This window comes from Stenella coeruleoalba (genome assembly GCF_951394435.1).
Source record: "Stenella coeruleoalba genome assembly, chromosome: 17".
In the NCBI taxonomy this organism is placed as follows: domain Eukaryota; kingdom Metazoa; phylum Chordata; class Mammalia; order Artiodactyla; family Delphinidae; genus Stenella; species Stenella coeruleoalba.
The window spans coordinates 15,155,903-15,182,074 of NC_137163.1; the positions used below are offsets into that span (position 1 = coordinate 15,155,903).

Here is a 26,172-nt window from a genome sequence, read left to right on the forward strand (position 1 = left end):
GTCAGCAGAGTCCAGGCAGATTTTTCTGGAAAATGACCTCTGCGCCCCCTGCTTTCACATTCAGCGCCATGGATATTGCACTCTGGGGGAAGCCTTCAACAGGCTGGACTTCTCGACTGCCATTCTGGATTCCAGAAGATTTAACTACGTCGTACGGGTGAGTCTCTGTAGATTACCCAGACTCCCAAGCTGAATTGTCTTTTCGGGTTGTCTTGAAGTAGTTCCCCCACACCAACCAAAAAAAACACAAACAAACAACTTTTTAGGACCCTGGGGATTTTAAGGAAAGCAGAAAATGGATTCCTCAACTCCCCCCTCCCCCGATGTACTTCAGGTTCCTATACGGATACTGAGATCCACGTAGGATGGAGCCATCCATATGGATGTCCCTGAGATTGGCCCCCTCAGACAGGGGCCGCCGTAATACCTCACGTGAGCCACAGTGCAGGCAGCAGGCTCTAGCAGTAAGATCAGCAACAGAGAATTCAGCAGAAAGCAAGTTGTAAAGCACCTTGGCTTGTTTTAAAAACTTTGTGCACCTATGATTGTTCTCACTGTCCTTCCTGCCCGGCTTTAGCTGACTCTAGGTGACCCTAAGGCATTCTTGGTTTAAGCCTCAAAACTGGGTGAGTTCAAAGCACCCCAGAACTTCTTCCTCCAGACTCCCTTCCCCCACCCCCATGTAGTAACAATATTCAGTCCCAGGTTCACTTAAAGCCTGAAACTACCTGTTTGGCTCAGTTGCTTCCCATTTTAAACCCTATGTTGGAAAAAAATAATTTTTTAATGAGCTTTAGCAAAATATTAATGATGAAGGTAGTAAAGCAAGGAAGTCTAACCATGACCTTCAAGTCACTGATTCTTTTTAGTTGGTTGGTGGTTGTTTTTCCCCCTAAGCTCCCTTGTATGTTTTTGTCAGTGGTTCCACCTGGGCGGGTAGCAGCTGTTTGGGTTTTAGGATCAGAAGTAAGAGGGAATTTACCCACTGTGGGTGTTAGTTGGTTGGGTTTTTATTTTCTTTTCCCTGGGTTGTGCTTCTCAGTGCCGTGTCATTGAGTCAGATGATTGCAGAGGCTCAGCCAGAGCGATGACATTCAAGCCCCCTTGAGGCCTGGATCATTCACCTGTCATCTGGGCAGATGCAGGGCTGGCCGTCCCAACTGACCTGATAAAAAAACCCAGGCCTCTTGTAGGTTAGAAGCTCTGAGCTGAGCCCATGACCAGACCTGTCTAGTCTTCAGCTGAGCCCTTATTCCAGTCCAAAAGGGATGAAAATAAGAGACCTTCTTGATGAAATGTTCATGTCATTTCATCAAGACTCTGCCGCTTCTGGGAGGTCACTGTGGCCGGCAACCCAGTGCAGGCTGGTTGGAGTCAAGCCCGGGAAGATCTGGAAACTTGTTGCTAAGACTATGAATAGTTTCCATCCTCTAGGTGTTAGAGGAAGACACCCAGATCTGATGTCTTGATTCCAAACTGATCAGCATTTGGTCAGTTTTAAGACGGTTCTCCTTCCTACTTGTTCTCCTTCTCACAAGAAATAAAGCAAAGGAACAAGGATTCAAATAGTGATATTCTGTTTCATGCAATTATGTGCACTGACACCTTTTAGCCTTCCATTAACCCTGTAAAGTGTAGGTACTTTTATCATCGCTGTTTATATAAACAGAGGTACAGTGAGGTAAAAATGACCTGTCCAAGGTCACGAAGCTACAGAAGGGAAGAAATCCAGATCTGAAACCTGGGCAGTCTAAAGTCCACACTCTTTAGCCGCTGCAATGAGTTCCATATAAGCAGAGGATTGAAAGTAAAATGGCCTGAGGTCAGATCCCAGCTCCACGGCTTTCACACTGTTTCAGCCTCTCCAACACTCATGTTCCCGGGTGTAAGAAGGACTTAGAATAACCTCACTTCACAGGGTATCTGTGAAACTCAGTAACATATATGGAAATACTCTGCAGACCAGAATATGTTATTCAAAGTTAGCTACTAATACTTATTATTACCTACTTATCAAAATTATTGTTTATTCTCCCTGAAAAGTCTTTTCAATTTGGTTGATAAGAAATGTTTTTCTACTTAGAAAAAAGAAAAATTACCTGGGGAATCATGCCCTTTGCCCTTGATTAAAACTCAGCATAGAGGACTTGTGTCTGTCAGTATCTGATTGTAAAATACATCCTGAGCACATTCTCCTAACCTTTAAGAAACTACTGAATGCTTTCAGTTACTAGGTTCAGAAAGAGGGGGGAATATTTCCATTTTGGAAAGAACAATCTTTTTTTCCCCTTCACTGTTAAGGGTCCTCTGTAATTTGAGAAATGCCATTTTTATAAAGAGCTTAAAACATTTTAATGATAGGCACCATGTTTTGAGGGTTTTCTTCTAAGGAACTTAAGACACTTCTCAAATATTCTTCTTATCCTTAAACCAACTTTGCAAAGTAGCTTGCCAGTATGTTATCCTCATCTTACTACTGCAGCTTAATGGTTTTTTAATACTACAATGATTCCTCAGTCCCAGTAAGAAACCGAACCAACTTTGAAGCCTTAAAATCTGTTTAACCTCTTTAAAGACAAAGTACATTTTTTAAAAAGGTGTCATGTTCATGCTAGCTGTCAATGTTAATAAAAGAGACATGCAGAGGGAATAAAAGGGATAGCCAACACTCCTATCTCAATGTTATGATGTTTTATCAGCATGAAAATTTTGTGGAACTTTTGGAATCAAAATTTGAATATAAATAGGAGAGGTTTTTATACAGCATTTGTACCTTTTTTTAATTGGCTTCAGGCTACACTCATTGCCTCTACCTGCTTCTCTACACACTTCCAATGGCTTAAACATAGTTTTAACTGGGTTTTAAAGATGATTTTAAATCTTTAAAAGCAGTAGCTTATAAAAGGCCATTTTTAAAAAATGGGTTTACACCATGCCTCAAGACCACATTTTGGAAAGTCCCCTGGGGAGCCAGCGAGGATTCCAGGGGCTAGGCCAGTGGTGGGGTTAGAACCGTAACCACAAGAAAGCAAGTACTGACTAACCCACCCAGGGCACAGAGAGGCCAGCGGAGAGAGTGGATCTCCAGTAAACACATCAGAATCACATCTGCACATTAGAATCACCTGTGAAGCTTGCTCCTCTAAGGAAGCCCACCTCTAGAGCACTCGAGTTCATCAGTTGAAGGTGGTGCCCAGGCACTGCTACTTAAATTTATCCACCAGGTGATCCCAGTGTGTTTTCAAGTTTGTAAACCAGCTCAGAAACTACTTGGGAGCCCAAATGTTATATTTTGCATAATGAGTTTTTAAACAAGACACCCCGAGGCACAAGTGCAAGAGAGGGCTTTAACCCTTTAATGCCAGAATGCTCTTTGATCTGGTCCTCCCAGCTCTCTCTATGGGATGAGAATGTGGCCAAGTACATGGTAACTGTAGATGCTGTCTTCAGACCAGGAAGAACCTTGAATAGCGGTTTCCTGACCTGAATGAAGTGACCCCTGTGTGCATCAGATCAGGAAGGACAAACAGAAGTTTGCAACCTCACCCTCTCTGTCCCTCTGCAGCAGAGAAGAACATCCACAAGCTAAACCAGTAGTGCATATTTTTATTTTTTTCTGCATTACCACCCTAAGTCCATTTGAATGTTTCCAGCAAGTTACTGCATTCCTACCGCCCCTAAAAGTCTTTTCCAAAAACATGTTTTAGTTTAAGTTGACTGGTGGTTTGGCAAATGAAAGGCTGAAATATGGCACGATGACTCAAATCCAAACCCAATGCCTTAAATTAAGGGCGTGCTGTTGCCAAGCCCCTGGTGGGTTGTGATGTGTATGGGCAGCCTGGCCCCTTCACCAGGTCCCTCTGCTGCAGTGACCTTGGATTAATTTGGTGCTGCACAGCCTTCCTCTGATGGAAGGCGGCCCCTGCCACCTCGGTCTTAAAACTGGTGGGTATCTTTTTCCATTGAGACAAAGAAGCTGGCGGGGAGGGAAGGCAGCCAGCCATTCCAATGGCAACAAAATCAAAAGAACAGGGCGCAAGCCCATTTGAAAGTGATTGGCAGAAATGGTTGGGAATTGTGAGAATTCACTGTGGGGTATTAACAGTGAGGGCCCTGAGCAGGTCCCTAAAATGAATGCTGATTAGGCTGCTAATGATTTTACCGAAGAAACGCTGCAGCTCTTGGAATTCCAAGCCTTCTCAGTCACACTAAGCCTTTAGGCAAGCAGGAGATCCTGCAATTTCTGGGTGCCCACAGAAGTGGGGGACACTCAAAGACCTTGAGAGTATGACCACAGGATTGGGGGAGTGCATGCAGAAGTAGGGGGTACCCAAAAAAACGGAGGAAGCCTGAGAGACCAGAATAGTGGTATTTTCGACCATGGACACCTGACAGTACATTAATAATTTAAGCATGTATTCTCAATTTATGTATATTCATAAATTCATTTGTAAATCATATACCTATAAAAGGTGCTAATAATGGTACCTACCCCATCGTGTTGCTATAGAATTAAACTGAGCTTAAACACGTGAAATGTTTTTAGACAGTGCCTGGTATATGGTGAGCGTCAGTTGTTGCTGTAACTATTGTCATCTTTAGCGTCCTAATTACAGGAATTAGAAAATATATGAAAATAGAAACTAAAGATGAAATAAAACATAGAGATTGATTATTTTACGACTTTTCTACCTGATTTTCTTTCCCATCTGATTTTGGAGACCAGAAGATCAAAAATGTGCCCATGTTGTGTAAATTTTTTTCTTGAGGATTCAGAATTTAAATATATCCCACCATGAGCCCAGAAATATATTTTATACTAAAATTCTAGCTAGTTTCTAGGCTCAGTCAGGTGCTTATTATACAGGGGATAGGCTAAATTGGATAGGTGAGCTGCGTGTTAATTGCCAATTCAGCAGACTTTTTTCCCATCCAAGGAGGGATGTTCCTGAGAGCATGTGACATTGCTCTAAGTTGCTCTGGTTGAGGGTGAGACAGAGGTTTAAGTATCTGTGAGCTAGGATCCGAAGGCCCCTCGAGTCTTCTAAAAGAAGGGCTTTCCAAAGGCAAGGAGGTGACAACATCCTCTGCTAGGTCCCCATACATCAATATTGCTTCAGGTGAGTGTTTTCAAATCCCTAAGCAGGTGTTTTCTATATTAAGTCCATACCATATACCTAGTGTTGCCACAGTCACTTGAGAATCAACTAAGACCTGGCCTCTGCTGGTCAGGAGTTTCTGGGCTACTCTGGGAGACAAGGTACAAGGTACTGCAGTAGCAAATTGGGTTTGGTCCTGTCTAGGAGAACGGAAGAAGCAGCACTGGAGGCAGCTTCTTGGAAGAGGTAGAACCTGAGATTCTCCTTCCTTGAAGGATGGCCAGGATTTGGCCAGGTGGAGAGGCAGGTAGAAGGCTTTGCAGGGACAAATGGCATGAGCAGAAACCTGCAGCTAGAGAGAACAGAAGTGGAGGGGAGTGATGGCGGGCCAGGGGCCAAGGGCAATGTGACATCCAACCTTGTAGAAGCGTAGGGTGGGGGTAAGGAGGCTACAGCAGACAGGGAGCCCAATTTAAGCAGCCTCATTGAGGCAGACAGACCTGCTCAGATCAATGCGGCAGGGAATAGGGCATCATTCTAAGTTCAGAATTTTCTGGGATGGATGGAAGACAGAGAGGCAAGTGGTTCTCGGCTAAGAATACAATTAATTTGTGTAAACTTGGCCCTCAGTTAGAGGGATGTTTCACTTGCAAATAATATTTACCCAATCTTGACATGCCTGGAGATTATTAATGTAGCAGAAATGTTCCTTCTTCCAACCTGTCAGTGTTCAGGCTCAAAGTCAGGACAAAACTTTCCAGGTTTTAATCTGTGTTATCCATTGAGTAAATAAGGGTCTTGGAAGTACCTGGCACTCAATGCAGGCAGAAGCACTGCCTGATGTAACCAAAGGTTTATTGCAAAGGACATAATTTTCCTATGGGCACAGCTGGCGTACTGAGCATGTGAGAAATGGCAGGGGCTTCTTGAAGTTGTTTCCTACCTTTAATAATCCTACGGCTTGTTTTCTAATCAGACATATACCTTAAACTGCAGAGCTCACTGTCAGAGGAGATAGAAGAATTAGGGATAAGTTACATTCTTAACAATATTCTATGCAAGATAGAGTATGCTTGGGCAACAGCTGCATGGGTAACCTTGAACTAACAGGGAGAGTAGCTGCTGTTTTTGTTGATGCTTCTGAAGCCCCAGTTGCTTAGTGTCCCTTTAAATCCCTTTAAATATGTGTGTGTATGTGTGTATATACATCTACATATATAGATAGATATAAATATATGTATTTGTTAAGTGCCTGCCGTGTGCCAGGTTGCGGTAGAGTGGTAAACAAGATAACCCCTTCTGTCTTGAGGTTTCTATCCCAATTAGACAGTCAGCAAGCAAGTAAACAAGATCATTTCAGACACGTATAAATGAAACAGTGAAGAACACTGAAACCATAGTAAGATCTAGGATGGTCCGCAAAGGGCTCTCTGAGCTCTGAGCAGGTGGCACTTGAACTGAGACCTGAGGGGTGGGATGGAGCTGGCATGTGAAGACGTGGCAGGACCAAGGCTGGGAGGTGGGAATGAGCTGAGCCTGCTCAGGGAACCAAAGGCGGGCGGTGTGGACAGAGCAGAGCGAGCTAGGGAGGCACTGGGCAAAATGAAGCTGGACCAGGGGCGAAGACCAGGTCAGGGAGGACCTTGCCAGTTATGGGCAAAGGGAAGCCATTTGAGGGTTTCAAGCAGAGAAGTGACGTGAGCTAATTTATTTTTAAAAGTCTGAATGCTATGATGAACCGAAGGGAAGAGATGACACGAAACGCGCATTTTCTGCGGGCAGAGTGAGATAAGAGGGCAATCTCCTCTCCCCATTCATCTTCCATGCACCACTTCAAGCTGAGGTTGATATCCCTCCGAGACTGACTATAGGATATTGCTTGCAACGAGACTTTTCTTCTACTCAGCATGTCTAAGACTAGCACAAGCCAAAGCTGAAGGGCAGGATGTGGTTTCAGCAGGCAGCAACCACCAGCCCTTCCTCCCGTGGCCCAGAACCGGTCCTGTTACTGCACAGCTAGTCACTGTGGATTGGGTCCTGCTGGATCCCCAGGCGGCCCCCACGGTAATGATAGCCTGTAATTCAGGAGGAGCTGAGAACCCTCTTCTCCAACCCCTAGCCCAGTCCCCCACCCCGCCTCTCCTTAAACACAGCCACAAATTACTGGCACCTGGGCTAAAATTTGCCCAGCAGAAAACAAACAGCCATTTTCAAACAATCCGTTTTCCTCTGCTTTTTCTCGTGTGGCTAGAGGCAAAGAATCCAACTGGCTAAGTCATCTTGGTAAATAAATTGCTAGATACAGCCCTACTCCCCCTAGGCACACAGCTCTCTTGACACAGAATTAAAATTAATAAATTCTGTCTTCTTTACCACTAGTTCCACACAGTACTGGTTCTGGGTCCGTAGAGTTATCGTGATGTGGAAAGTAGACCTAAATGATTTACCCAAAGCAACTGCCTCATCCTAAATGCGTTATTAACCCTTTCTGGGTATTATTGCTCCCTTAATGTGAAAAGCTGATTACCGGTCCCAGTGTAACACTGATATAAGATTTCCAGACTCTTTCCTAGAACATAACACTACATGGTATTGCCACTATTTTTAAAGTTTCGACCTAGATGCAAATTTGATTGGCCTTGACAAACTGAAGTCCTTAAACTATCAAAATACATGTTCTCCGTTAGACATTTCTGTGTCCAAGTCCTGGCTCCACCACTTGCTACTGCTATATGTCTTCAGGTGAGTTGCTTAACTTCTCTGGGCCACAAAATCCTCTTTTGACTAGTGGAGAGAACCCACTTCAGTGGGTTGCCTCTGAAGATTAAACAAGATGACACATGTAAACTGCGTAGCATGTAGTAAACACCCATTATTGCTAGCAAAATAAGACTTCATGGTAGATGCAACTATGTAAGCCACAGAATGTATCAACATTAACTTTTATCAACAGACAGGGAGCTACTAAATATATCAGAAACATAATAAAAATGACAGAGAGGAATATGAAAATTTGAAAGCATTTAAGCATTTGGTTGACAATGCATAAAATTGAAATACAGGGATTCTAAAGGTCTCTAAACCAGCTGTACTTTACCCTACTATTCACTATGCCTTCCCTGGCAGTGCTTCTACCTAGTAATAGTCTCTGTACTATGATAAAAATGAATGATAATAATTTATTGAGTATATTCTCGCTATCAGGCACTGTTCTGAGTGCTTTATGAATGCATTTAATCTTCACAGCAACTCTAAAGTAGGTACTATTATTATGTATGGTTTACAGATGGGGAAACTGAGGCAGGCAGTTTGGCTCTGGAGCCCCCACTCTTGAACCCTATCATACACACACACACACACACACAGACACACACACACACTCTATCAGAAATTGACAAATTATGGCCCAAGGGCCAAATCTGCCCCCCATGCCTGTTTTTGTAAATAAAGTTTTATTGGAACACAGCCACACTTACTCATTTACATACTGTCCAAGGCTGCTTTTGTACTACAGTTGCTGAGTTAATTAGTTGCAACAGAGACCTTATGACCTCCAAAGGTTAAAATATTTACTATCTAGCCCTTTACAGAAAAAGCTTTACAGAAAAGATAACCCTTGATATCCACTTTAAACTTCACTAAAAGAATGTGGTTTGGAAGGGGAAGAAATAATACCTTATAATAATAATGCCTTGTATTTGGTATTTACAGTGGGTTTTTACATACTGATCTCAGTTACTTCTCATAACAACCCTGTGAAGTAGGTAGTCTTTTTTTATTTCCACTTTAGAAATGAAGAAACTGGGGTTCTGGGAGGTTAAATGACTTACACCACAGACTAGATGGTAAACTCCGTGAGTCTAGGGATCGTGTGTCTCTATCCGCATCACCTATCACAACACTAGGATAGAATGGGCATGCAGAAAATACTTGCTAAGTGAATGACAACTGTAAAGGTCACCCAGCTAGAGCATCCAGGTCCCCTCCTATTCTGGGGTTCTCCTGACCCCAAGGCTGCCGGACAGTGAAAAGAAGGACTTTCCTTTGACACCGGAATAAACAGAAGGTGGCTGACGTGTCATTCTCCTGAGAGTTGATCGATTTTTGCTTCTGTATCTTTCTCTTCCTTAGTCAAAGATCATCTCAGTCAGACCAAACGGCTTTTTTGTTTCCCCTCAAATGCATAGTCACAGCCTTGAGAATTTTTGTGTCCTTGTGATTGGTGCATTTTTAGACAAGATTGAAACTGACGCCCTCGTGAGATGGTAGTCACATGAAATGGGGGTTTTGGATGGATTTCAGGCAGAGCTCTGCCCGCCCTCCTCCCACCCCATGATGAGTCACTACCCTTCCCAGAGCCGACTCAAGACTTTTGTTTTCTTTCATCTTGCTTTGTGCTGGTCATGTGAGGCTCGGGGTATTAATAGACCCTGGGCTTGGCCTTCTGAATCTCGTTGTTGGTCAAGGAGATAAAGGAACGGTTTGGCCAGTCCCTCTGTGCCATTTTTCACTCCTCTCTCGACCGTCACGCGCTGGTTGGTGACAGAGCTGAACTGGAAAGGCAGAGGACAGCCTGTCTGGTCACCGCCTGTGGACGTGGCCTCTGCTGATGTTTTGACTTCTTGCCGCTCTTTGTGGGCATTTGGTCAGTTCCTGACGTCCAGCCTTGGATCACCAGTACTAATCTTAAAAACCAGCCTCAGTCTTTCTCTGCCACCTTCCCCCAGCCTGATGACAGCAACTCTCCCTGTGTGTGAGAGAGATACATAAACCAGGCAGGAAAAGATTGGGGGTCTTTTTTTTTTTAACTTAGAGTAAAATTATGTTCAGGAAATTAAAAGTCTGTCCGTGGTTTGACAGGCTCCTAAGGGGCTCCATGGGGACAAAAGTTTTAAACAAATGCCTTGGAAGCAGAGGTTCTTTGAATTGCCTGGGGCTTTGATCCAAAAGTTTCAGTTCTTCTCTGCAGCCCAATTTTTAAAATGTCACTTTGCTAGTTCCCTCAGCCTTGATTCCAGCACCCAGCACAGTGTCATACTTGGTGTTTACTGACCTGAAGTGAAGTTGGGCTGGGGCCTGGCCAGGAGATGAAACTGCCTTGGAAGGTTTCCTAGGAGCAGAGATAGAAGCTTTAACATAAAGGGAGGTCCTGGGTCTCTAAATCTAGTTTACTGGCTCTAAGGCTAGTGAGTTTTACTTAGCCTGGTGGGTTCTGGTGCAATTAATTATTTTCACTTTATATCAACCTCTTTTGTTCGATAACTCTGTGAAAGCATGAAGTGTGTTAAGAAGGATCCCGCTGAGCCCTCTCACTCCTTGTGGCATAGTTGGTAAAGTTTAGTTTCTTGAGCCTCACTTTGCTCATCTGTTAACTGGGTAGAACCCCATGATCTCTAAGAGCCCATTCCAGTCTATAAAGTTTCATTTTTTCAATAATAGAATCTTTGTTTTTTTTTTAAATCTTGCCACATTTATAAAGAATTTTGCTTTTGAAGGGAAGAAAGATTATGCTAAGGGTGCACCAACTTAAATTATTACCTTTATTTCTTTTTGTTTGGTGATAACATGGGTGGTGGGAATGGGACATACTCCTTCAGTAAACCGACCAACCTTTATTTTCTACCTACTTTATGCCAGGCACTGCGCTAAGAGCTTTATGTGCATTCCCTCCTTTAATGCTGTCACCAATCTTGGAGACTCTAAGTATTACAAGTAGAGATGAAGAAACTGGGGCACCAAGAAATTCAGGAATTTACCCAGAGTCACAGAGCTAATAAGTGGTCAAAGCAAAACTTGCACATAAGTCTAAGAGCTACAAGGTTCCTAGCCTCTGAGTAGAAATATGAGTATACACTGTACATCCCTGAATGTCTCTTTCTTCCTATTATTGGCTTCTTTCTACAGAAAGTTAAGCGCAGTGAAAGTTTCTAATTAACAGACATTTTTATTGAATGCTACATAAGCAGGAGATATCTGGATAAGAATTGCCACTTCCTTGAAAAGTGACCATCGTTGCTGAACTTGAGCTTTTAGGTGCCTTGAGAGCAGTCCCAGCCAGTGGGGAGAAGTTCAAGTAGGGGTAAAAGAATTCCCGCTGGGAGTGATTATGTACAACTCCAACATCACAGGTCACAGGAGGTTTTGTTCCCTTTGGAGAACCTCAGCTTCACTTGCTGAAGTAGGACAAGTAGAATGAATTAGCCCTGGCTGAAGCCAACCTCTTTATATTTAAAAGAAAAAAGCAATTAAATATTCAGCCTGATGCCTAGGTTTTGAATTACCCCCATTTGTCTTTTACTCAGAGCATCTGCTTTTTATTGCATTGTGGCCCTGCCTGCCATTTATCTCTCCCCGTCAGTCTGTATCTACGTGTCATGTGACTCAAAAGTGAAGATTAGAGGAGAAAAATATCTCTGTAGTCTAAGCCTGGCAACTTCTATTTTTATCCACAGCTGTTGGAACTGATAGCAAAGTCACAGCTCACATCCCTGAGTGGCATTGCCCAAAAGAACTTCATGAACATTTTGGAAAAAGTGGTACTGAAAGGTGAGCTCTCTCTCTCACTCTCTCGCCCCTTTTTATAGGCCTGGGGCCGGGCAGATGGATTTTCCAATGCAGTGGACATGTCATTGGATTTAAGGGAATGTAAGCAGATGGAAATGAATGACTCCAGATGCATTTCAGGGGTGCTGGATTCCAGTTTAGAAAGGAGGGCCATTCATGCTCATGACAAAGGGTGAGACCATCACCCTCCTGTCCTTGTGTTGGGATCATCCATTTGTCCTGCTCTAAGCCTCTCAAGCTTCTTGGTGTAGGCACGTGTCCCAACCTTGGCTACTGAACCTCTAGATTCCAAATTCCTAGAAAATTGAGCTGTGTACAAGGCAGAATAGATCCATAGACTCTCTGAGCTAGAAAGAACTTTACGTCTCTGGCTCAACTGACTCATTGTGTATATGGGAGAAAGAGTGATTTATCCATAATCACACAAAGAGTCAGCCAGACTGGATGAGGATCCAAGCTCCTGACCCCCAGACCTGTGCTTCTGCCACTGATCATCTAAAAGAGACATCACTCCTGGGCAAAAGAAGCTGCTTTCAGATCAGGTGAGCTATTGGTGCTGGTAGGACAATGAAAAGAGAAAGAGTCTTTGTAGAAAACGGGGAGAAGAGAACAAAGAGGGACCTAGATAATGGAAACTCTATCCAATAACCTCGAGTGCAGAAGCTTGGCCAAGTGTAGAATAAACACCAGTGAGAAAGAAAACCATATCCCCAGTGGGTGTACCCAGGTAACACGAGCAGAGGAGAGAAGAAGAAAGAACCACTTGTGAACTATGGAGTGTTCTAGTCTCATAAACGTTAACTACTTTTTTTCTTCCCCACTCAAGTCCTGGAAGACCAACAAAACATTAGACTAATAAGGGAACTACTCCAGACCCTCTACACGTCCTTATGTACACTGGTCCAAAGAGTCGGCAAGTCTGTGCTGGTCGGGAACATTAACATGTGGGTGTATCGAATGGAGACAATTCTACACTGGCAACAGCAGCTGAACAACATCCAAATCACCAGGGTAAGCTGGAGCACCCCAGCCTCCTCCCAGCAGGAACGGCTGCAGCTGGTTCCTCTGCTGGGATGCTGGGCAGCCTCGCCAGGACTTTAAATCCTCTCTGGTGATGGAAAAGTCTGGACAGTTCTGATTGGATGCTTTCCATTGGGTGCTGAGGGTGGGCTGGGGGACCTTCCAATAAAGGGGGTGTGGGGAGAAGAACCTGGCAGCGCAGGATCAGAGTATATGAACGACGACAGCCAATGGAAACGTGTTGGGAAAGCTAGAAACTTGACCTTGGGGCCGATGTAGGCTATTTCACTGAAATCTCTAGTGGGATCTGGAGATCTCTGCCCATTTCCTCTTAAAGTGCGAGTTTGTTTATGGTGTTAGGATGCTGCCTTGTATACAACAGCGCTGTGATGGCAGTGGCTTGGAGAACTGGCACCAGCCTTTTAAAACTCTAGTTCCAATTATTAATAGTTATGATAAAGGAAGGCTTTGAGTAAAGGCTGTAAACATACAGGTAGGAAAAGACATGAGCACCTCCAGCCTCGGGTCTCACTGCCCGCCTCCTTGTGACTACTGATCTCCCCAAGTAGGGGAGATCCCCCAAACACGCTGCCCACAAGGCCCTCACTCTGCCCGGGCCTCTGCTTGACCACATGGACATACTGAATAGCTTTGAGTAAAGGCTGTAAACATACAGGTAGGAAAAGACATGAGCAATTCTCACTCAAAGCAAACAAACCAAAAAAAACCACACGTTACCAGCTAAACCTCCTACCAGTAGTTTCTTTCGGCTTTTAAAACGTAAGTTGGCCCCCAGCTCTTGGCCTCTTAAGAGTGAGCAAGAGAACTAAGGCACAGAAAAAATGTGAGAAAGACGCTGGTGTAATCGCTCAAGGCTCCCTAATGGACACACACACTTAGGCGGCTCACGTAGCACTTGGCTGTCTTATCTAATCACTGACCATGGCTGTTTTAAGTGGTTCCGGGACCCAGGCTGATAAAGTTTGGGTCTGCCCCGTCTCTCGAGAAAGAAACATGAAAAAACTTCGTTGACCTCTTTTAAATATTTCACTCTATGAAGTTTGCAAAATGCAGTGTCCTTGACTTTACTGTTAATAACCTCTCTGTGCCTTAGTTGTTTTTTTCCTTAACTCTGAAGCAGCAAATAATTGGAAGTCTCAGAGTTCTGTGACTTCCTTAGAGTCACTTAGGCTACAGTACACACACACACACACACACACACCCCAGTGATACTCAACCAGCGATATAAATGAGCAAGTCCCATTAGTCCCAAGGGCATCTTCCCTCCAGCAACTTGGAACACCCATTTAGATGGTCACACTTGCCCAGAACTTGCCTCTGTTCTCTCTGTCCACCTCACAGGAGCCCCACCTTGGCCACATCTGCCCACATACCTTGCACTTCCATGGGCTTACTTCCCCAAAGCCCCCCTCTATTAATCTACAAACTCTCTTGGGAGGTACCCATTGTAGTTGCTATAACTCTTCATGGAGTGAGGGTAAAGGGGGATCAGAGAAGCCCAGTGACTCTCCCCAAGTGACACAGCAATCAGGGCCAGAGCTGAGGCCAGAACCCTGGGCTTCTTATTCTTAAAAACGGCAAAGCTTTTAACATCAGTGGTTTCCAAACTTTTTTTCAATCTCGTTTTCTTCCAACTATTTATTCAATGACCCAGCCTTTTGCAAACCTTTTAAATCTAATGAAATCCTATGCAGGACAGATCAAACGCTGAAGTTCATCTCACCCTCCCCTCTGCTCACGGCACCCCAGTCAGGCCAAGCTATTCTCTGCACACTCTAAGCTTGGTCCTGCCTCGGGGTTTTTAAGCCACCTCCCTCCCTGACCATCCAATCTACGGAAGCCACTATCATCTTACCTTCTTCAGAGCCGCTACTATGATCTGAAATCATCTCATATGTATATTCACTTTCCTGTCTCCTGCACTGGCTTATAAACTCCACAAAGAAAGGACATCACCATCTTGTTCCCTGCTCTATTCCTTGTCCCTGGACCAGAGCAGATGGCAGTCAATAAGTTTTAGTTGAATAAATAAATGATTGAAGGGGACACTCCTCCCACCACCTACCTTAGAACTTGTTCAATGTGCAGAGGAATACAGTTGGAAAATATTGCCCTGTATTTACAGTTGAGCATGAAAATTGACCAACTGCAGGATCTGGGACTAGTGATTCGAATTCTCTGTGCCTCAATTTCCTCATTTGGAAAATGGAGGCAGTCGTGCCTATCTCAATGCCCTGGTGTGAGATTTAATCAGGTAATATATAGAAAGCACTCAGAACAGTGCCTGACACATAGTAAGTATTGTAAATGCGTCAGCTGTTATTATTATGAAGGACTCACTCTGTGGCAGACACTCTTCTAAGTCCTCTAATGTATTCATTAACTCATCTAGCGACTAACTGTAAGTAGGAGTCATCATAATAGCTAACATTTACTGGCCACTGTGCTCAGTACTTCCAGGCATTGTCTCATGAGAAAAATCACACTGAGTGGTTAAGAACAATCTGGCCGGGCCCTCCCCACCAATAAGATGTGGGTTGAACCCAGGCCTGTCTGCAGAGGCTATACTTTTACCCATGACACTCTACTCCCTCATGCCCTCCTTCCCAGCCCCCCTTGGCTCTGAGCTACAATATTTTGAGAGCCGTGCTGGAAGGAAAGATTGAGAGAGAGAGAAGGAACTTAATTACTTCAGTCTGGACTGTATTTTAAAACTTACTTTTTAACAGTTTGGACCAAAGAGAAGTATGTTATTACGTGAAAATGTTAAGGTGACATTTACAGTAATTGCTTTCTATTTGCCAAAGTTCTATCAGTATTTTCCCAGCAGATAATCTTGTTTTCCTTCAAAATTTCCTATCTAATTCTATGGAGCCAATTTTTATTGGCAAAAATAATTTATATAATAAAGAATGAAGGGGAAAAAAAGCTAAGAGAACTGGCTTGTAGGGGAAAAAAAGCAAATAGAATCATAGTGTCCTGTGAACAAGGCAGAGAGAGTCTGGAAGCATGGGGGGGTGGGCAGGATGAATATAAAAAGATTTTCAGCAAAACACTTGATAGGGGGAGCACGACTAACTTCTTTTTCTTTTATATGTTTATATTCAAATAGAAGAAGGCATGCAAGCAGTTAATCATTTACCAGGAGTAAGGACTCAGCATGGGGTCTGGGCAAGGATTTTGGAAAAGTTCAGGTTTGAAAATCTGAGAGTGAATTCTGCCAAGTGGACTTTAATAGGAGTTCATGTAATAATTGGCCTGGGAGTTTTAACCAAAAAAGTAGATGCTTTGAAGTGCTGGAAACAAAAAGAAAATCTCATGGCAGTTTTATTGGCTCATACGATCAGCAGCAGATGATAAATGACAAATAGGTCTAGGACCTTCTGCAGTCCGGCAAAGTCCTGAATTTTGCAAACAATTGAAAGTTCAGCCCAGCAGCCTGAACGATATAAATTGTCAAGTCACAGACACTTCTCACGAATTAGGAAGCTGAAGCTACTCCAAGTCTGAGATTGCTGGAGCTGGAAAGGATCTTCAGAGACTTCTACTAAGCCAGTTCATTTTGGACACAGGGGAACTGAGACCCAGATTTCCCAAGGGCACTTGGGATCCGGATCTGCTGCTCGTCCAACCCGTGTCCCTCCCATGCCACCTCCCATTCTTCTCCATCGTCCAACTTCCCAAGCCGCCCTGCCACTGCCCACCTTCCCTCTGCACGCCTGTCCTGCTCTGCAGAGACGCAGGAGGGAATTGCTGAGACTGTGTGTCCCCCTGGAATCCTGTGTGTTCCAGCCTTGATGTGCCTCGTACAGAGTTTAGTTCCCTAAAATTTCGAGGAGGGAACTCAGTACTCATTCCCAGGATATTTTCCCCTCAGCTGAGGAAGGGTTTCTTCATCCTGTTTTGTTTTTTTTGTTGTTTTTTTGTGTGACCTCCAGAGGTGATAGAACACTGAGCTAAAAATGTCAGTAGTTCAAATTCAAGAGCTCACCCAGGACTAGCATGGGAAGGACAAAGAACCATGGTCTCGAGCGATTTGAGCTGACTTCTTATCCAGATGGCAGCAGCCAGTTGCTGTTCAAGAAATAGCAACAAGTACTACTGAGGACCTTCTGTACAGATTGTTCCCATAGCACTTGGCGCTTACATCCTTGATGGCATTTAACCTTTGTTCTCTAATGACTTGGTTATATTTCTGGGTCTCTCGCCCACTGCAGCAGCTCCGGTGCCAGGCATAATAGGTACTCAGGAGAGGGGTTTTGTGCTGGGCTAGTCTGCAAGGGATACAAGCTTAGACCTTGCCTTCGAGGATCTGGGTCTGGGTGGAATAACATGAGCTCATCAGAATTTAAACATTAAAGGGCTTAAATATAAATTCAAGGATACGTAGAAGCAACTTCTGCAGAAGCTCATGATTAACTGCCAGTGTGTTCTCCACAGACCAGTAGTTATCAGAATGTCCCGTACAGCCCTAGGTTTGAATAGAGACGCCTCAATGGATGATGGATCTTAGGCTGAAAGGTTCTTGACCAGCCATTCCCAAAGCGTGCATACACGTGTGTACACACACACACACACACACACACACACACACCAGTATAGAGTCTTTCTGTTGTTGCTGTTTGTACCTATTGAATTATTTGACTTCTATCATTCCACAAATATTTATTGAGTGCCTACTATATGCTAGCACACTTCTAGACTCTTCTAGACATAGCAATGAAAAAACACAAAAATTTCTGCCTCCGTGGAGCTTCCTTCTGCAGATGGGTTACGTGACATGACAATAAGGAAGTTGTTGCAAAAGGCACCTGAAAGAGATCCTAGAAATTCTAGGAAGATGCAGTGGCTAAGGCCTGAGGGAGTCACCAAAGCAGAAAAGGCCTTTCAGAGGAAGTGAGTTTGAACTGGATGTGAAGAAGAGTCACATGTGGACAAGCAGAGGCCCAGGCAGAGTGAGGGCCTTGTGGGCAGCGTGTTTGGGGGCCAGTGAGAAAACCTACTTGGGGAGATCAGTGGTCACAAGGAGGTGGGCAGTGAGACCCGAGGCTGGAGGTGCTCTGTCCAGGGTAGTGAGTCCTTTGGGTAGGTAGCGAACATTGTAATTGAGTGAAGCACAGGAATCCAACGTGCGCTATTAGGGGAATCTTTCAGAGAAAAAGTGTAAATAGATGAAGGGGATTCAGACCTCCAGGTATAAAATAAATGAGCCATTGGGGCTGTAATATACAATATAAAGAATACGGTCAATAAAACTGTAATCACTTTATATGGGGACACATGGTTACTAGACTTATCGTGGTGATCATTTCATAATGCATGCAAAAAAAAAAAGCCTTGTGCAACTTAGGAAAATCCCTCTGGCACCATCTGCGAGCCGCTCCAGGCTGTTCTTTGCGGGTCTCGGTCATGGGTCCTGTGTCTGTACTTAGAGTAGAGAGAACTGCTGCTTTGGTCTCTGATCAATAAACCACCTTGAGGCTGGAGGATGAGGGGACAGCTGCATCCTTGGTGTCACCTGGTGCATAGCTACTCTCTGCCCTGCAACTTAACATAACCCTTCTCCCCACAGCCTGCCTTCAAAGGCCTCACCTTCACTGACCTGCCTTTGTGCTTACAACTGAACATTATGCAAAGGCTGAGCGACGGGCGAGACCTGGTCAGCCTGGGCCAGGCAGCCCCTGACCTGCACGTGCTCAGCGAGGACCGGCTCTTATGGAAGAAGCTCTGCCAGTACCACTTCTCCGAGCGGCAGGTCAGTGCAGCCCAGTGGCCGTTCTTCCTTCTCTTCCTCTCTGCCCGCCGCCCTCAAGCTGCCTTGGCATCCTTCTCAAACCCACTCTCCAGGGCTCCCTGGTTTGACTAGAAAACAGTTCAAGGAGTTTCTAAATAATATCTGTGAGATTTTGTTTATGTGTTTCAATAGGAAGAAAAAAACCACCTTATATTCTTAACCTAGTCCCATGTTACAACTTGCTCCAAAAAAATTCATAAATTGGCACCAGTCCTTCTTTTCTCTAACAAAATAACTTACATTTTTATGAGATTTTACAGCTAAAGGACTTACTGATGTTATTTCATTTTGTGTTAATGACCCAGGGAAGGGTAGATATCGTTATGCCCACTTCAAACAGATGGAGAGACTAAGGCCACAAGTGGCTAAGTGACATATCCAAATTAGTGGAGCGCTCTCTAGGTGGGGAAACTGGCCTTGGATTTGAATTTGGGCCTTCTGACACCAGCTCTAGGCCTCTTTCCCCTCCGCACACTGCCTCAGATTTTTTTTCCACCTTCTTTACATAGAAGTGTGAGCACAACAAGTGCTGTTCACGAAACCACTAATATTTCGATATAAAATAGAGCCATTGTGCCAAGCAGTCACTGCATCTCCCTGGAAATAATCACTCAAGTTATAGCAAAGAAAAGACTGAAGTGGTTTATTGAGATGACCTAAACTTTCAAGACCATCCAAATGCAATTTAGTACAGGTCACCAGTCATCGGCCACCTGTTTCTTTTAAAGACTGGTTAAAAGCTATTGTTTCCTTCACTAGGTAGAGCGCAGAAGCTACTTCTTTATATCTTTGCTACTTTTTCCCTAGCTGTTGCCAGGGTATAGATGAAAAAGGTGGAAAGGAGGCAGGAGCAGAACTTTTCAGAACTACTTTTATTTGTTTGATATTTAGATCCGCAAGCGATTAATTTTGTCAGATAAAGGACAGCTGGATTGGAAGAAGATGTATTTTAAACTTGTGCGCTGTTACCCACGGAAAGAGCAGTATGGAGACACCCTTCAGCTTTGCAGACACTGCCATATTCTTTCCTGGAAGGTATCTGTCTTGGAGGTCGTTGCCACACATCCCCAGCCCAGCCCCTAAGAGCCAATGGCGCTAGCGCTGTGTCGCCAAATGCTTTCCTGCTCTTCACTGTTGTAGCCCCAGCTGAAGGTGAAGGTAAAACTGATTCAGAAACTTTCAAAGACCTTTGTTTCCTTCACCCCGCTGTGTTTATTTTTTTCTGCAAGCCCCCCCCAGACTCCCCCATCACTCTGTGCACGCGTGCGTGTGAGCACACACACCCACACACGCAGCTCTTTAGTTTTTCCATAACACAGGGCATTCTTGACAGAGGAATGTTGTTTTGAGGTTGGGCAATGCCTTACTTAGGGTGCTACAAGCCAATGAGATGCCGCCGAGAATGCCCACCTAACCACGATGTTCCTTTCTAGGGCACCGATCACCCGTGCACAGCCAATAACCCAGAGAGCTGCTCCGTTTCACTTTCACCCCAGGACTTTATCAACTTGTTCAAGTTCTGAATCCCAGCACATGACAACACTTCAGAAGGGTCCCCCTGCTGACTGGATGGTTGGAAATACGGAGTTTGGACGCTTCATTTGTAAATAGTGTACATTTTAGACATTGGCTCAAAACTTCTGCGATAAGCCATTGAGAGGACGTTGGAGGGGAGAGACGCAGTTGCTGGCTGGGAATTTAAGCATATGGACTTCTCATTAGAATTGGTATGGAAAAGCAGAAATACTGTAAATAAACTATTTTTCCTAATGATTTGCCAGCAAGACTATGAGGCAGGAATTCTATTTCATCGGTGAAAATGGAATTCTCTTGACGTTCACTGAGACTCCTTTATAGTTCCCTAGAGATGTGGGAGAAAGGGGCAAAACTCAAATACAAGATAGAATGCTCTCTGTTTACAATGTGAAAATGTGTTGGAAAAAAAAAAAAAGAAGAAAAACTACATATGAGAAATCCCTGGGCTTTGGGTTTTGATCTGGAGTTTGTTTTGAAAAGGCAAAGGAAGCACCACTCATCTTAAACCCACATGGGTATAGGGCCTTATCTTCTGAAGATACCACACAATAGTCTACCTCGGAAAGCTACAATACTCGCTCGGACAAAGCGCGTGGTCCAGTAGGCAGTCTCTGTTTTTCTTGTTTCTTCATCATATAAAAAGTGATTTAAAACAGGAAGAGATATTGGAGGCAATCCTCATCATGCTTCAGGCTTCCTTTTTAGACGAATGGGACACTCTTTGGGGTTGCCTCTTTTCTAGAACAACCCCAAAGCATCTATGCCTTTTTTCCTTCCATGTTGTAGCTCATTCGGGACAACATCATAAGGCCAATTAAAAACAGTTCAAGAGGAAATCCTGCCACAGAAAAGATGGAATTAGTCACCCAATAGCTGTGAAGACTTTCTTATTCCTGTTTAACTTCTTGGCTTGTCTGGGCTTCCTGGGGTATCTTCACGGATAAGCCTCTCCCTGGGGACTGTTTGGAGCCAGAGTACTGATAAAGGCTTGTAAACCAGGTTTTTACATATCAGCTGCTGTTCCTCTTGGTGGGTGATAGTTGAGGAGTTTTCTTTACATGCAACACCAAAATTTAGTCAACCTGAGGTCGGGCTTCTTGTAAGGATGATAAAGTAAAGCCTGGCGTTCCAGCCAGATAGGGAGCAGAGGTACCATGAGTTCATCCTTAACTTGCTCCAAACCCCAGGGGAACTTGCTAGGCCAATACCAGCAGGTAACTATGTGGGAGAAGGAAATCTCAGGACTTACGGAGTCAATATTCCTGGGAGGGAATGGGGGATGTTTTTGTTTTTTACTTTTTATAGAACTTTGCTTTTCTACAACAATGTACATATTTCTGCAATTGTATTTGCTTTCCTTTTTTTTTTTTTTTTTTTTTAGTAAGTAAAGTGGCCACCCAGCATGACCTTGGCACATAAGTGAAGCAGAAATAGGAACTTGGTTCACATTTACGTTGAGGAGCAGTGTATTCTTAGGGGTTGAATCTGGGGTGACCTGAAATGGGGAGAGATGGTTGAGAATGTACAGAGACAAGCCAAGGGACCAACTAGTGATGTAGGACCCCTTCACGCCCTTCCCTCAAAGCACAACCCAAGTACCAGCATCCGGAAGGGAACTCGACCACTAGTTGATGTTCCTCACTTTGCAAGGTCTGTGCCTACACCAGGATTTCTTAATATCTTTTTTCGTCACCACCCCCCTGAACAAGAAAAAAGTAAGTTGTTTATTTCAACTCTGAGCAAAAGTAAATACTGAAGAATAAGATCTTGTTGGGTAAGGTTGAGCTTTGGAGGGCCACAAACTACTGTAACACCTCTTCTCCCCCCGAGTCAAGGTCACACTGAGAATGCAGGGTCCAGACCATGGAATAAAAAGCTCTGTCTTCCATAATTCAGGCAGGTTCTCGCAAAGGTCTCAGCTTCCTTAAAGATGTGAGTGGAGCTGGGGCTGTCGTTGCTGTGAGGGCTCTGGAACCGTTGACTCTGGCATTTTTGGGCGTTCATGGCCTTCCACATCTTCCCCCCAACTCATGACCTCCACCCCTCCACGCTGAAGGAGCAGACGGAGACTCCTCGGCACCTTCAGGTTTGCAGTCCCAGAAATGTTGCCTGCTTTGGCTGTCAGCACGAAACTGGCGAACCAGTGTCACTTGGACTGTCCGTGGTGCTCATGACCGCATAGCGTGCCCCAGGCAGCAGGAGCATCTGTGCAGAACGACCCTACCACAAGGGATAGGCTTAACGGTTTTCTGAAATGTCTACCCAGATGGTGACTCGGGGCTCTCCCCATCTCCTCTGGCATAATTGGAGGTGGTGTGTGACAGAGTCAAGGAAAATTTTTAAGGAAAAGAAAAGAAGAAACCAACATTTGTGGTTCCCTTTCATTGGAAGAGGAGAATGAGGAAGGAAATGGCAGGTGGAGAGGGAGAGGGGAAGGAATAGAAGTGGCGTGTCTTTGATGCTGTGGTTTGTGGGAGGGCAGTGGGGAAAAAGAGCACAGCAGGTGTGAGCACCTGTGTTGGTGCCACTGGGTGGCTGTGAAGCATGGCCAGAGCCTCACGTATAAGTAAAGCGAGTTAAAAAGAAAATGCTTGTTCCCTGGGCACTAATTGTCTATAGAATTTCTATTGGCAAACCCTCCCAGGACAAAGTGACCTAAAAAACAAAAACAAAGAATCTCTGTCTCAGAACCGCTGTTCTAAAAGCCAGAAGGGACATGACAATGGAAAGTGCTGGAAGAGACAGAATGCTCTACTGTCTTTGCTGTACCTACCTACCCCCACCCCAACTCTGTAAAGGAGAATTTAAAATTGATGTCAAATATGAAAGTAGCCTGGACTTCCAGAGAAGGAAAGAGTTTTGTCCAGGACAGTGGAAGCCGAGCCACAGGGGTGTTATGCTTTGGTTCAACACACAGGTTTCCGAGCAACGATCCTAGAGTCTTGAGAAGAAGGCACAGCATTTGAGGAAAGGAGAATATGCGAAGCTTAGGAGGGCTCAACTTATAACAAGATCCAGACATTTTAAACTAGATGGTGTTATTACTCAATGCTGTTACTTTTAGTGGATGGACCAGTCACATGGGAGGATTGTAGCAGAAACTACAACGTGAAAACATCCCCAGTTTTGAGATCAAAAGGGTCAGCTGTAAGATGACCTATGTTTAGTGATGATCCATTTTATATTGAAGTGGCTCAGAGGAGATATTGATATTTTAGATGGGCTGCAAAACTGTCAAGGCAAGAACAGGCTTTACTTGGCAATGGTGAAGGAAGGTAATGAGTGTGTATTGCCTTATTGCCACAGTTCTCTCTTCATAAACTGTTTGGAAGCTTGCAATTAACAGAGCCTCCTTGTTTCCATTGTTTTTATAGGGGAGAAGAGAAAGAGCTTGGAATTTCATTTGTCTAAGCAAGTGGTGTGATTTACAAGAAGTTCAGTCATTTCAAATGTATATCATTCTTAGTGTTCAATACAATGTTTATCATAAAATAGGCACCTGAGTTTATATATTCCTGCCAGGCTGAAGGGCAATTATGTCTTGCTATGCAAACACGCTATTTTACGTGTGAATTTTTTTAACTGTAATAATTTTATGTGTGAATTTTTTTTAAACTAAACTCTATCATCATTTTCTATGTTGACATCTGTTGTTTTTCGTGTTTTTTTGTTTTAATCTGTTTCCAACTCTCCGAGTCTGTGAACCATCCTCTGACTGGATGCTGGCCTAAAATCCTATTAGTGTTTAAACAGACCTCAGAAACACCCTCAACCTCTAGGCAATCGCAGAGATGGGGCTCTTTGATATATCTCTGGCCCCTGATGTCTTCAACAAACAAGATCGTAATTCCTTTAAACTCAATGTTTTCTGTAGATGCTTTCTTCTCCGTTTTGTTAAGGAGAGTCAAGCCTCGTGGTTTTCCAAAGGAAGGAAACTCCTCCCCCAGACTTGAGCGCTGGGAGGGACGTTAGAAACGCTGGAGTCTGGCATTCCTCCTGCCTTTCAAAATGAGGTAGTGGGTCCAGAATATTCAGGTGACATGCCTCAACCCACCTGGCGCTCAGCAGTGGACCTGAGCGTAAACTTGGGACTTTCTGAGGCCTTGACTTTGTAACCCCTGCCCCAGCACCTTTTGTTGTGGCTGGACACACGTGACACCTAAGCTGATTCTTCTCAAGACGTTCGCTGTGGAAGGCACGTTCGTGTCCAGTGTTCGGTGTCCGGCCGTTAACTGTTAAAGACATTTTAAGTCCCTGATTCTTCCTGGAGAAGTTAAGGGGTTGCTTAACATTGTTACTGACTCTGACTTTGCTGTGAGTACGGCATACTAGTGAGTACAACCTGCTTGCCACAAAGTAAGCAGCATATTTTGACAAGTTTATTTTTCCCTGGATAATTGGATTTTAATTATAAAGGTGGCCCCTGAGACACATAATGGCTGAGCAGCTGGCTTGCTTTCTAGAAACTGAGGTTCTGATGGTAACCAAGCAGGTATTTCCTCTCCCCTTAGACTAAAAGGTACATTTGATCCATCCCTTCCATCTCCCTGGTACCTGCTGTGAGATCCAATAAGCTTCCACCCAGTGGAAGATCACTCTCTCTAAACCTCACAAGCAAAGGGGGGTTGTTCCATGAGGCAGCAAGGAGCAAGGGACCACGATATTCATGACTTTGTCTGCTAGACATTTTTCAAAGTGTCCTTGAACTCAGCAAACAAAGCTTTCTGAGAGATCTCTCAAAACTCAGGCCCTGCTCCGTCTGGCCAAAAATGGATGGCTGCTTCAAAACTCTGAACTTCTTGAAACTCCATCTGCTACAACATTACTTCTGGAGTTTGAACATGACTTCTTCTGTCTCTGAGTATAGAAATGTTTGTTTAATTAATGATACACAAGTCTGTTAAACAGAAGGCTCCAACAGTGCTCTACACTTGAGAACACTTGGCGCCATCTTTATCCTACCAAGTGCCAATCACCCTAGCCAGAGGGGGTGTCTATTAAAGTCCATATCCTAAGCTTTAGAAGCTTTAAAGTACTTTTTTAATTAAAAATACAATAGGGGATTGAACATTTTAACTAAAAGTTTAAGGTTAGACCAATTACATGCAAAGATGTTTATTTAATATTGTGTGAGCTGAGTCTTTCTGTATAAATTATTTGCACTCTTTTCTTGCATGATGAACTGATTTCTTTTTTTATAGTTGTTTGTACCAGACGGTGGCGTATTTTTGTAAAAATTTTTTGACACTGAATTGCAATAAATGTTTTTCCAACAACACACACTGGTGCATTTTTGGTGCATGTCAATTCAAGTTGGTTTTTTAATCGAACTGAGTATGTTTATCTTTTGCTGAGTGAAAGTTATATTCCTTCTCCCAGAAACTTATCATCGTTGTAAAATTTTCTAGGAATACATAGAAAACTAAGCTTGCTGCTGAGTACCAACCTGAATCAGAAATACAGTATTATGCTCAAATGGGGTATTTCCACTTACTATTCATATAATAGAATGCTTTGGGAATAATGAACTTTAAAGTCAGTATTAATTTACTCATCAACAGACATTTATTGAACAGCTACTATATGCTACACTGTGCAAGGCACTGGGTATAGGATGGTGAACAAGACAGACGGGGTCTCTATCCTAATGGAATTTAGATTCTAGTGGGAAAGAAAAAAACAAGTAGGGGATGAATTTAATTTGTAATAAGTGCTATGAAGGGAATAAACAAGGGACTGAGATGCAGAATAACAAGGTGGGTTGGGGGTAGGGGGAGCTCTCTGAGGAAGTGATGTTGAAAGGTGAGAAGGAGCCAGCCTCAGAAGATGAGGGCACGAGCATGCCAGAAAGAGGAAACGGCTTGTGCAAGGTTCAGATCATGGTCCTGTCACTTCCCTGCAGTGTAACTTTTGTCACCTTACTTAGCACCCTTCTCTGTGTCCGTTTCCTCGACTCTGTTGATAATCTATTGCTGTGGCTGTGAGTGTTAAGTGAGCTAATACATGTAAAGTGCTAGGAGCCAGGCACATAAAATGTGAGCTCGGTAAATGTTAATAATTATGATTTCCTGAGCAGCAAGAGAATCGGGTTAGGAATTGCACTGCATTCCTAGTTGGGTATAATATGCTCAAGTGACT

The 26,172-nt window shown here is 43.9% G+C and overlaps 2 protein-coding genes across 2 annotated transcripts in view; one reads left to right on the forward strand and one right to left on the reverse strand.

The window, feature by feature from the left end:
- FBXO32 (F-box protein 32) overlaps positions 1-25,312 on the forward strand; it is a 35,040-nt gene extending 9,728 nt beyond the window's left edge. The window contains exons 4-9 of the mRNA XM_079901724.1: positions 65-157; positions 11,552-11,645; positions 12,490-12,674; positions 18,277-18,459; positions 19,390-19,533; positions 19,932-25,312. Coding sequence (XP_079757850.1) covers positions 65-157; positions 11,552-11,645; positions 12,490-12,674; positions 18,277-18,459; positions 19,390-19,533; positions 19,932-20,021 — 789 coding nt within the window. The 3' untranslated portion in view covers positions 20,022-25,312. The remainder of the gene's footprint in view (positions 1-64; positions 158-11,551; positions 11,646-12,489; positions 12,675-18,276; positions 18,460-19,389; positions 19,534-19,931) is intronic.
- The window catches only part of NTAQ1 (N-terminal glutamine amidase 1), a 247,813-nt gene that overhangs the window by 162,670 nt on the left and 58,971 nt on the right, over positions 1-26,172 (reverse strand). The window lies entirely within an intron of this gene.